Source organism: Colius striatus, chromosome 23, assembly GCF_028858725.1.
Source record: "Colius striatus isolate bColStr4 chromosome 23, bColStr4.1.hap1, whole genome shotgun sequence".
Lineage (NCBI taxonomy): Eukaryota > Metazoa > Chordata > Aves > Coliiformes > Coliidae > Colius > Colius striatus.
The window spans coordinates 6,203,907-6,216,473 of record NC_084781.1 but is presented as its reverse complement, the minus strand read 5'-3'; the positions used below and the strand labels follow the sequence as shown (position 1 = coordinate 6,216,473).

The 12,567-nt window shown below is 57.9% G+C and overlaps 1 protein-coding gene across 1 annotated transcript in view; it reads right to left on the bottom strand.

Moving 5' to 3' along the window:
* The window catches only part of DSCAML1 (DS cell adhesion molecule like 1), an 88,231-nt gene that overhangs the window by 15,409 nt on the left and 60,255 nt on the right, over positions 1–12,567 (bottom strand). Inside the window, exons 4-11 of the mRNA XM_062014028.1 lie at positions 9,113–9,259; positions 7,594–7,872; positions 6,468–6,743; positions 5,603–5,899; positions 3,952–4,224; positions 752–1,030; positions 417–536; positions 123–299 (exon numbers count right to left, since the gene is read on the bottom strand). Coding sequence (XP_061870012.1) covers positions 123–299; positions 417–536; positions 752–1,030; positions 3,952–4,224; positions 5,603–5,899; positions 6,468–6,743; positions 7,594–7,872; positions 9,113–9,259 — 1,848 coding nt within the window. The remainder of the gene's footprint in view (positions 1–122; positions 300–416; positions 537–751; positions 1,031–3,951; positions 4,225–5,602; positions 5,900–6,467; positions 6,744–7,593; positions 7,873–9,112; positions 9,260–12,567) is intronic.

The following is a 12,567-nucleotide window of genomic DNA, read 5'->3' as shown; positions in this document are numbered from 1 at the left end:
CAGCCACCTGCACTGGCACACAGGGCACGTGCCCACCTCTGCTCCCCCAGCCACACCCACGGCCATGCCAGAGCAGGTCCTGGCCCTCCGCCGCCCAGTGCGGCGTGACCCCAGCTACTTACTCTTCACGGTGAGAAACATGGACTTGCTGATGTCTGTGCCCACCCCGTTGCTGGCCTGGCAGAGGTAGTAGCCGATGTCCTCCTCCAAGACGTGGCGGATGAGCAGGGAGCTGTTGGGCAGGATCTGGATGCGGCCTGTGAGCGGGATGGGGTGGTACTGCTGGGGGTTGCCACTTCCTGGGAGGAGATGCAGAGACACAGAACTCAGTCAAGGCGGAGCTGCACCATGCCCAAAGGAGACTCCCTGCCGCTCCCACCCGCAGGTCCCCACGTGCTGCCAGATCTCACTCCTACCTTTTGCGTGTTTCCACATGACTTTTGGAGGGGGGTACCCATCAACAGAGCAATTCAGCACCCCGGCTTTCCCGTAAATGCCATCTTGGTTGTTGGGCTGGACCACAAAACGAGGAGGCACTGAGGAATGGGAGAGAAAAGATGGTCACCGGAGCCAAAACACAAGTCCTTGCTTCCCGCGGGCACGTGGGTGCCCTGGCTCAGCTCCTCGTCCTCCCTGCCTGCTCTTGTACTGCTCCCATATCTGGGGGAGAGAGTTATCTCCCTCCAGTCTCCTGACTTCTCTCTGCTCCCCTCATGCTAGCTCTCCCTCGCTGGCCACCCTCCCCGCTCACCCCGCACGATGAGCTGGCGCTCGCGGCTGACGGTGGCAGCGTCGTTGCTGGCAATGCAGGTGTAGTTGCCGTTGTGCTTGAGGGAGACGCTGGAGATCTGCAGGGAGCTCATGAACTCCTTGCTCTCGATGGTGACACCGGAGCCAGAGAGGATGACGTGCCCATCCTTCCTCCAGGTGATGTGGATGGGCATGTCCCCGGAGGAGACCACGCAGGGGATGTAGAGGAGCTGTCCAATGGAGGCTGGAGGGAACTCGAAGGGCTGGATCAGCGGAGGGACTGTTGAGGGGAGAGACAGAGAATACTGGAAAGCCCATCTGGGGAAAGCCTTCCTGCAGTGGGGATGGGCTGTGACGGGGCTTGGAGGAGAAGCTGCCCTAGGAGGAGGAGCAGCCCAGAAACTAAGGTAGGCTTTTATTTCCATCATGCAGAGTGGAAGGTGCTGCCAAGCAGAGAACAGCAGGAAAGTGCCTCCCATCAGGCACAGCCACCGCGCTACGAGCGGGACAGAGAACCACCAACCTCCTGAACAGACTGTGCCCTGCTCTGAGGAAAGCCCCGGCCACCTCCCCTGCAAGTGCCAGCCGAAATCCCGCCTCACCATTTATCTGCTCACAGAAAAGCAATTATTAGATGGATGCTTTTCTTAAAGGCACTGGATTCAGAACCAACCATTATCTTTCTGATAACTTAATTAGGCAACCGCAGCATCTCTGGCAATGTGGGAGGGGGAAGAAAGCAGAGAGAGAGAGACAATTAGCTTAACAAGGCTCAGCACCTGGTAGACGAGATCCTCTTTCCGCAGTCTCCGTAATTAAATTAGTGGGCTGCCAATTGTCCCCTCGGCAGAAATCAGCTGCCCTCTGGTGCAGGCGCAGGACCAGCTCCCCGCACCACCACGCTCATCCCTGGGCTCCCACCCCATCCTTGGCCCAACGCAGTGCAAAGATCTGTGTGCCGGCTCCCTGTGCTGCTGCCCGACCCTGTGGAGCAGTGGGCAAGCGGGGGGCTGCTTGCCACCTCCCAGGCTGCCAGGCAGGCAGTGGGGCACGGCTGGGCTGCCCCTTCACTGGCTCTGGCGACGTGGCTGGAGCTGCCAGAGCCATGGAGCCTGCGCTGCCTGCTTTCCATAATTAATGAATAATTAATTGGGAATGCACTGCAGTCTATTGCGGAGCAGGGATGGGCGTGTGGATCCGCACCTCGCCAATCACACCCCACCGGCCGCTTCCCAGCTGCCGGGAAAGGGACAGAAGAGCTCTCCCTGCTCAGAGCTTGCAACTCGCCTCTCCTCCTCCATCAGTTTCCTCCTGCCATTCTCCTTTCTCCATATCGGTCACAGAGCAGGTGTAGCTGGTGTCAGCTCCACACTCCCCAAGTTGTGCCACCACCACCTGAGTGGAGCTGTGCGAGAGCCCCAGGACAGCATCAATCACACATCCCAGTCAAAGACGTCTGGGAATACCGAGCTGCCAGGGCACCCTGGCTCAGGCCTGGTGCTCCTCCCGCAGCATCCCTGGGCAGCCACAGCGGCCCTGAGGAGCAGCGAGGTTTGGAGCAGGGGCACAGCGTCCCCAGGCAGGAGTTTCGCTGGGGCAATGCCCGGCGAGCAGGGCTGTGGGCTGCCCGCAGCTCCCCGCTCCTGGAGGAGGCCACAAAGCTTTTACTAGCGCGTGCTCGGAAAGACCTGCATAACTCACTGGTGGCACTTAATGTGGTCGGCAGGCACTTGTGGCAATAAAAGCTTTACGGTGCTCCGCGCCAGCACGCGCTCCCCGCTCTGCACAGTTATATTTATTCACTCTGCTCCGCCAAGCTGGCTCTGACCGTCTTGTAGAGCTTTTGCAATTCTTTTCCACAGGCCTTTTATCTGATGGCCCGAGCAAATAAAGAATCTAGCAAGTGGAGCCGGGTGTAAATGTCTGTCAGCCGCGCCGCCGGGGGAATGAAGACGTCAGGCCGTGGCAGAGCAGTGTGCCGCCAGCCTGTGCCACGCTGCCACCCGCTCAGCCTGGCACCGGCCACTCATCACAGCGCCAAATACACATCTGGAAGAGTTTGCTAAGGGTTGCTTTGGTTGAACTTCAGCATCCTGCACTCTCCGATGGAACCTCCCAGCAACAGACAACAAGCAAATTCCATTACTTAAGTCCCTGACAGACAAAAAGCGAACCCTGTAGCTGAACTCCACGCACAGGCATCCCTACAGATGCTCTCTCCATGCCAGCCCTGCCTGTCCCGTCCATCCCAGGAGGAGACCAGTGTTTCCTTGCCTCTGGCCTCTTTTTGAGCCCTGAGGCTCCCAGAGGGATGGGGACTATGTGTAAGGCAAGGGAAGCAGGGCGGCAGTGCCCTGCCCTGCACACCTGGGGGGAGGAATGTCCTCCCGACATCACCCTGAGGTTATCTGCAGCCTGCTCATCCTTTCGTAAAGCCTCAGAGAAAGGTCTTAGCTAATCAAGTGGTAGCATCCATAATCAGCTCTCTTGCTAACCTGATTCCTAATAAGAAAATGGTGGATGGGAGGGGAGGGAGGGGGATCAGAGCAACATCCAGCCCGTAAATACCCTGCTGAGTAAGCCAGAGAAAGACAATTGGCCAGCTCCGTCCCCAGCGCCGCCGCGTTTGTCTAAATGATTTACTGCAAACACTGAGCCGGGGCTGGGCAGGGACGACCCGACAAGTCTGAGGAGCGCAGATCCGGGAGCGCCGCACGCTCGCAGCGCAATCTCGGCGAGGCACTGGGAGGGAATGCATCCGGCTCAATTCATTAGGACTGATAGCTCCCTCAATGGGGCTGAATAATTGATGGCCCCGAGAAGCTTTTAAGATGTTCTGTGCGCTCGGAAGACCGAAGAGTGTTATTTTCTCAAAGCTAATGCACAGAGAAAAACACGGGTGAAGGTGATCCGAGCAAAGGTTAGGTGTTTTACTACGCTGTGTTTACACCGCAAAGCCTTGCTGCGCCGCTTGTAGCGGGAAATGGATACAGTGTGGCTCGGGGCAGCTGCGGGCACGCAGCCAGGGCCAGGGAGCTGCTCGGGCGGGAGCTGGGCTGGCTCCCGAGGGCTGTGGCACTGGGACCCCGGCTCCCAGCAGCGCAGCGTTCGCACAGCAGGGCCATCGAGTTCCCTGTGCAATGGCAGAGACGTCCCCAATGCGACCCAATGGCCTGTGCATCTGCTCCAGGGCGAGCTCACCTTTCACCGTGACGTGGACGCTCTGGCTGATGGAGAGCTGGGGCTGGATCAGCACGCTGCACAGGTACTCTCCTTCATCCATGCCTTTCTGGACGTCCATCAACTTAAGAGTGCCATTCTCAAAGACCACTTGGCGGTGGTTATCGGGCAGCAGCAAGGAGTCCTTGTACCACTTGATGGAGTAATAGGGGTACCCGATCACCCTGCAGTTGATGAAAGTGTCCCTACCCGCGACCGCTGTTATGTTCTTCATCGCCCGGATGCTCGGGGGACCTACATATTTGGGAAGAAGGAAGAGGCAGGCTAGGTTAATTCCGAAGGGCTGTCTGGTTGCATGCAGATCTGCTGCTATTTCAGAGCAAGCTTCACAGGCAAAGGAGGTAACCAGAACAGTTGGGACCCAGCCTGGTTCGGGGTGAGGAGCAAGCACTGGCTCCTTGGAGCACGCATGGGGAAAGCCACTCGCCGGCTGCAAGTCGGCCACGAGGCAAGGACTGCACAAGAGACAGGGAGCAGCTCTCTACCCCTCTTAGAAGGAAGCTGCCTGCACTGTGTCAGAAGTCCTCTCTGTGTCAGAGCTACTACGAGAACTGGACTTTCACAGGCAAACGTATTTCACCTTCCCTAAACCAAATCTTCCCAGCAAGCGGAGTACAGCCGCAAAGCCAGTCACCAGTTTCTGGCTGCCTCTCGTGCTGGCTTACGGGCAGGGAGCATGCTGCAGGTGAACATTTAAACCTGGAGTTTCATGCATCGATAATTACATTGTTCTCCCAGTTACTGCATAAAACAGCAGAGCAATCTAAAGGTTAACCCTGTCTTGACTCCTGGTTCTAAGGGTGTAGCAGGGTAGCAGCTCAGGATAAGGTGATGGATGGTGTTTCTTATGCTGGGACACAACAGTAACTTGCTCTGTAAATGCCTCTTGGGCCTGAGGGACTTGCTCCATTCTAGGGTGAAGAAAGCCTGACTCTTATCTAGTGACAGCCAGTCGAGAGCTGAGAGAAGGGAAGAAGGGAGGGAAGGGAATGTCCTCACTGAAAGCGCTGCTCTGGCAGCTGAGGGGTGAACTTGCTCCAAATTTAGACTCTCCTGGGATCTCAGCCAAAAAGCCACTAGATCCATTTCAACCCTGAGACACAGACAAACACAGCCCTTTCAACCCTCCTTCTCCGTAGACAAATAAATGCTACCTTGTCTCTGTCTCGCTCCCACCTGGAAGGCTGGAAGCTTTAATCAGTGATTATTAATGGGCAGGTGCTGATACCGTACCCTGCGCCTGAAAGCGCTCCCTGTAACGCACCGAGCAACACGCTCCCGCCGCAGTAACACGGTGATTAACGCGACCGTGGCTCTTAGCAGACAAAGAAAATACAGACATGACAAATCAAAGCTCATTTTCCACGATTTCATGTGCTGCCCCGTCATCGTTTGTCACGTAGATCCGTGTGCCGGCGGGCACGGCGGCTGCAGGGGAGGAGCGCAGGGGGAGCCCGGGACGCTCCACGCGCGGGCAGGAGCGCGAGCGAGGGGGGTCGGGGTGGCTGGGAAGAGGATGGGGAGGGCAAGGAGGAGCGACAGTCCAGGGAACAGAACAAAACCAAAAAGCCCAGTAAAAGTCCTATTCTGATATTTAAAAGTAGACAGGCACCTCTTACGTTTATTCGCGCTTGGTATTCGGCGCTGCCCACCGAGTTCCGCGCGGTGCACCGGTACACGCCGCCGTCCTTGATCTGCGGGCTCGTCACGTTCATGTGGCTGACCGTGGTGCCGTCCGACATGGTGTACTGGTTGGTGCGGTGCCCGCTGTCCCGCGGGATGGGCTCGTCGTCCAGCGCCCAGGTGACGGTCGGCGGCGGGGCCCCCTTGGCGGCACACATCAGGGAGAACTGCTCCCCGGGGTTGACCACCTTCTCGCTGAAGGAGGAGACGATGCGGGGGGTCCCATCTGGGGGGCACCCAGCGGGAGGGGGGTCAGGGAGCGGCAGCCACAGGCAGCAGCAGTCACCCACCGGTGGGATGGTTTTGAGCTCCCACCTGAGGTGGGAGTCCTGGCTTGGTAACACGTGTATCCGTGCCACCACTCCCATGACAGGGAGATGCTGAGGGGGGCGAGGGGGCACGCTGGTCAATGCAGACATTAGGTTCAAGGGGGACACTGGGCTTGGCAGTGCCCATTCCTTGTCCAAACATCACAAGAGCTGCAGCTACGCCTGCTCACAAGGAGCGAGGATGGGGAACGTGGTGAAAGGCAGCACCTCAGCCCAGAAGCTAGGGATGGGCAAGCCAGCCTTAGTTTGGCACTTCCCTGTCCTGGCCATGCTGCATCCCTGAGCTGCTTGCAGACAGCCCAGGAAACAGGGTGGGAGCAGCGTGGCCCCAGAAGCCCCCACCCTGGCATGTCTTTCCTCCCTCCAGCCATGCACAAAGCATCCTGGTGTGCCCCAGGAATGCAGTGGCTTGGAGACGTGCAGAGAAAAGCCCCCACAGCCCCTGCCCCCTGCAAGCCAGCTCACCCTCCAGCGTGATGATGGAGAAGTCCTGTGCCGTCTGGGACTTGCGGGTGGCAAAGCACTGGTAGGCACCCGAGTGGCTCTTCTGCGCTGCCGTGATGAGGAGGGTCTCGTTGCTGATGCCCCGGATGGAGATGTAGTCATCCACCACCACCAGGTCCGTGTTGCGGTACCAGCGGATGACGTACTCGGGGGACCCGCTGAGGGCACAAGAGAGGATGACTGTGCTGCCGATGCCCGTTTTGAGCTTCTTTGGTGTGAGGGTCACACGCAGAGGGTCTGTGCAAGAAAGAGCGAGAGTGGGTGAGGCGCTGCCAGTGCCGGGAGGCATCTCATCGTTGCCATGTTCTCTCTGCCTTCCCTGCCCTGGAATTACCGGCTTGGCCACGCATAAAATGTCACCGCACGCTAAGGCAGGTGCTCCCGCGCTGTGCTCCCTGCTGACAGCCCCAGGCTCCCGGCGGGTGCTGGCAGGGAGGCGGCAGGATGGTTGGAGGAAGCCGGCACAGTGTGTGACACGGCCGGTGTGTTACAACAGGCCCAGGCTGGGGATGTGCCAGGGTAGCTCCCAGCAGGCTGCCAGTGCCCAGTCAGTGGTGTGCTCACCACGGTGCTACTTCAGGCAAAGCAGGCACAATGTGTGCTGGTCCCGGCACTGTCGGGATCCCGGTGACAAGAGGAATCCCCAGGAACAAGGCAGGCAGTAAATACTGAGTTGCCCACATGGTATTCGCTGTTTGGCTGGAGCTTACTTTATGTAAATCAACAAAACAAAGCGCAGAGGCACCTGACATAAAACCCATGTTGCCACCCATCAATTTACACCCCCAGGTACTTCTCTGGAGTTTCCTGAGGCCTCTCCCTGCCCATACTGAAGCAGTAAATCAGGGGAGGTCTCTGCAGATGCGCTGCTGCAGTATGATAGACCTGCAGGTGCTCCGAGTGCCACATCGGACACGCTGCGGCGCAGGCTGGCGGCTTCCACGCCACGCTGAAACGCAAAGCTCGTCATCTCTCTGTCCATACAGAACCCCTCAGGCTTTCTGTCTACAAAGGCTTTACGTTTCAGAAGGCAGCAGGACAGAAGGCTCCCCGTCACCAGGCCTCGTTCATCCCCACCAGCTCTCACCTATGACCGTGAGGGTCCCCGTGACCTCTGCGGACCCGAAGGTGTTGGTCACCTCGCAGATGTAGGTGCCGCTGTCCTCCACGCGCAGGTCGCTGATGGTCAGGCCCGTGATGCGCTTGGTCCAGCGGCTGTCACTGGGCAGAGGGCGCCCGTCCTTGATCCACCGCACGGCCGGGTTGGGGTAGCCCGAGGCAATGCAGGGCAGCTCCACTGGTCGGCCCGCCCTCACCTCCCTGGACTGGAAGCTGTCTAACATTGTGGGGATGGACTCTGCTGGATCTGGGTTTGGAGAGAAAACAGGCTCACTTGGCACAGAGGTGGTGGTGAGGCTTCTCCCCACTGGGACACCAGGAGAGCTGCCAGTACCACTGTGCCCACACGGCATCACCCGGGAGATGCAGCTCTCCCCGTCCCCATGAGCCAGCCAGGCAGGAGCACAGGATGGCAGCTACTTCCTGCACCAAAGCCAGGGCAGGCAAGGGCTGGCCTGTCCCACCCAAGACAGTTGGCACAGCAGGCTCGTGCAGAAGGTGAGAACGAAACACATCTTACAGTTGATAGGACAAATAAACTCCGTGCCAGAGGAATCACTCAAGGTGACACCTAATTGGTGCAAAGTACACAAATTCTGTGGCACATTTCAAAATTTACAAGCAAAGGGGACCATCAGGCAGCTGGGAAAGGAGAAAATTAATCACCAAGTCTCAGGCGTGAAATTAAATTCCAGGGGAAAGAAACCTCTTTCATTACTCCCAAGCAGAAGTAAAACACCATGGCGTGTAAATAACGACAGCGACCAGGAGGGGACTAAGGCAGATTGAGCATGCACAGAGATGGGATGACATTTGTGCTCCTTGTGTGGCAGGACGGCCACAGGTGGGGCACGGGACTCTCTGGTTTCTAAGGAGCTAGGGCAAGCTCAGGCCAGCCCCAGCTCAGCTGTCCCAGATCCCTTCTCTTCCCTCTGTGGGGTTAACTCGAGGAGCTGGTGCGGGAGCCACAGCCCGTGCACCCAAGGACAGAAGCAGCATATGGCAGAAGGCGGGCAACGCTGCAGCCGAGCGGCAGGCGCGGCGACAGGGCTGCGAGTCGGGCGAACTCCCTCCCGAGAGGAGTCATTTGGGCAGTCAGCAGAGCCGGGAGCGCCCCGAGACACGCGGCACTACGGACTGCACTGCCTGCGCTGCAGTATCGCTTGCATGTTCGTCACATCGCGTCAGGCTGCTCACATCGCGGGCTGTCACATCGCATCCCGTCACACCCTGTCGCCTCTCGCTCGGGGTGCAGCGCGGCGCTGCCGCCCACCGCAGCCGGCACCGGGGGGCTGCGTGCTCAGGGGCACGCACGAGGCAGCACCAACCCCCTGTGCAGCCCTGTTGGGAACCCCTAAGCCCCTGCAGGGATGTCCATTGCTCCCTCCCGCACCCCAGAAGACAGGTAGTGGGTGGGCAGGCAGGGCTGGCACCCAGTTGGGGACAGGGCTCCTCCTCACCGTCATCACCGGCAGCTGTGTGCTCACCTGAGACCGAGAGCCTGGCGCCGTTGCTCTGCCGTGTCTCCCCGCTGTACTTGTGCTTGGTGATACACCTGTAGGTGGACAAGGCATCTTCCTTCTGCACGTCCGATATGTACAAACCTCCATAAGAAGTAATAAAAAACCTATTTTCTGGAGACACAAAGGGAGGAGAAGGGTGAGCGAGCCAGCCCCGACATGGCATGTCATCCCCCAGGCTCTCAGCATCTGGGTCAGGCAGGCAATTTCCTCCTTCCTCCACCTCCCTGCAGTCCGACTGGACCACGGTGCAGCCTCTGGCTGAAGTTGGCGAACTCAGGCCAAAATGGGTGAGCAGCAGCAGCAGCGCTTGCCATAGCAGCCTCGTGAGTTGCAACAGCAGCACTTGGGTGTGCAACAGCAGCCTCTGTACTTGTGAGCACAACCTGTCTCCCTCTAGCACTCATCCTGCACAAACACACCTGTCCAGGCACAGAGAGGGGCTCAGGGTGTCCTTACACACTCACACTCCCCAGGGCTTGGATTCAGGGCATTTAGGGTAGCGTGGCCACTCCCTGGTGCAACCAGCTCTGGCCAGGGAGCTTCGGCGATGCTGTGGCTGCAGAGGGTGAGGAGAGAGGGTGGCTGTGCCCGCACGATGCTCCGCCGCGTCGCTGCGCGCTGCATAGCAACGTGGCAATTAAAAGTGAATCTGTCCCGCTGGGTTAATAATTAGCTTAACTTACTTAGAAGCATGTGAAAACAAATTAGGGCTTTAGCTGCTGTTTGAGCCCCGGGAGGAGGCTGGCAGGAGGGCACGCAGGGCAGCACGGTCTTGGGCAGCATTGCTGGAGCAGCCCCTCAGCTGGTGGGTTTTGGAGGCCGACACACCTCAATGCACGTGGGGAAAAGAAGCTTCAACTGGCTCATGAAACCAGCCTGACCCCTATAACCCATCATGAATAATGACAGTAATTAACATGAATGGAGAGTCCTGCACTGTGGCACAACTGAGCGCCTACGTGGAGGGCAGGGTAAGCAGAGGCACCGGGGAGAAGTCTCCAGCCCACCCCACAGCCAGTGCTAAGTGACAGCAAGCCTTTGACCCCGCTTTCTGTGGGGCCTTTGGGGTTTGCTCCAGCACCAGCCACCGCTGAGCCTCAGCTGGGCCAGGGTGGTCCATCTGCTCGGCTGCACAGTGTTGCCAGCCAAACCACCCCCTACCTACCACGCACAGAAATGCAGAGAAGCAGAAGGTAATTAGTAAAGCTGAATGGTTTGAGTTGAAACCTTTAGTCTGAGTCTCTAAATCAGCAATAGCTGCAAATGCCTCCTGCACCGTGCCTGCTAAACCAGGATCTAGTTGATGAGAACAACTGTTTTTCCTTCCAGCATCTGGATGTTCTCAGTTTAGCTAGAGGAAAGTATCACAGTCAAACCCATAAGCACAGGAGAAACATGGGTGGAACACAGGACAAGAGATACGTGCTCCTGGAGCAGCCTGGCTCCTCACTCCTGGGGCTGGGATGCAGAAGCCCTTCCCTGCCAGTGTGTGAGACGACAGACTGACAGAAAACAGGGCTTGGAACCCACCGCTACAGTAAATGCAAGGTCTACCGCCCGACAGCACGGCTTCTGCAGCTTTCCTTGCTCTGGTTTTTCCCAAAAGGGGCAAATAACTCTGTGGAGGAGCATTACAGCAGTACGAGGGAGAGACTCAGGGCAGTAATTGATGTAAACGGCTCCGACAGAGACCTCACCGAAATGACTTATGGCTGAGTTTGCCAGCGAGATTAACGTCGAAGGTCGCCGAACAAAATCAGATCTTTCTGCCTGCCAGGAGATGGAAAAGCTTTACAGGAAGCAGAGGATTAAGTACATCCCCGGCCAGGCTGGAGCGATGTGCCTCTAATAACTCTTCCAGATAGACTGGAGACGCTGCCTTTGGAAACACCTCGACAAAGCCCTCCCATCCCTGGCAGCCAAGAGCCCTGCCAGCCCCACGAGCTCGTCCTGCACTCAGGGCAAGGCACGAGGGCGAGAGGGGTCTCTCGGGCCTGCTGAGCACCAAGAGGGTCTGAGTGCTGTTACTGATGTCCCTCCTGCGCCCGGCTGCTGGCGGTGGCCATGAAACTCCAGCAGCAGTCCCAAGGGCCTTCCCTTTTCCAGAGAAAAATTACAGTCGATCCAGGTTACCAGCTACTGCTCCACTCGCTGTAGATTTATAAAAACAACGGGGTCAGGGCTTCAGGGGGGAGCACGTTTTAGAGTTCATAAGACTAATGAGATAACTTTCCCCTGGTTCTCCAGGGCCAGCGTTTCCTCACTCGTGCTGTTTCAACTGCTGGAGAATCAATAGGTGCCAGCGTTTATGAATTAGCCATACCTTGAGCATATGCATCCCAAGGCATCTCAGACAACTCCAATAACTGCATGGTGCTATTTCTGGCCACGTTTAAAGTGACAAACGCCTCCTGGGCAGAAGGATGGGAGGGGGAAACCCCGAAGAACAAAGCCTGTGATTTGCCACTGCTGCTGTAACAGCACTTTTCTGCTGTGGCTGCCGCTTCAAGATGCCGTTGCCCTGGTATTGGGCTTGCCTTCTCAGGACAGATCAGCCAGTCCAGCTCACCTCCACGGCACAGCCTGGCATGGCACCGTTCACACTGTCTCTGCCAGCTGAGGCAAGGGATGAAGGGCAGAGCTGCCTTTCATCTCAGCAGGCTGACCCTGGCTCGGTGCCACAGGAAATGCCAAAAGCAGAGGGGGCCTGGACTGGGCACCGAGATTAAAGGTACATCCGTCCATCCCAGAGATGTGAAAGAGGAATCACAACTCCAGCCCAATGCAAATTTAATAAGAGCCACATGGTATGTGACAGATTTATTTCCACATGTGCCTGCAGCCAAGGTCCCAGGGGAGGTGGAAGGCAGCCACTGCTCCCCAGCCCTTCCCGAGGCACCGCACTGCTCCTGCATTGCCGTGTGCGGCCAAGCTGGCAGAGCTGCCACACGTCCACCCAAGCAATCCCACCGTCAAATTTCACAGGCATCTGTAACCCAACCAACACCAGCTGAGCAAATGGGTAAGGCTTTGCACCAAAGCTCTCTTGCTCTCTTTGCCTGAAGGGAGCATGGTGCTCCAGGAGCCTCGTCCCAAGAAGCTGCAGTAACTGTGCCCACAGCAGTCCCTGCCCGTTCCTGGGGTCTGCCAGCACTACCCTGCCCTTTCTCCCAGGAGCTTCCTGCTGGCACTGGAGGCTTCACCTGGAGCCTCCCCCTGCAGATCCTGAAATCACTGCAGCCCTGGCACAAGCCATCTCCCGGGAGGGCAGAGGCAGGCAAGGCTGGCCATACACCCGCCTGCTGCTGCGGAGCCGGGGACACAGCAGAGGAGGGGTGGAAGCTGGGCAGTCGTGACGGGCTTTCCGCCTCCCCTCCCTAATCTCCTTTATAAGCACGGCTCCGTCTCCTCCCGTTACA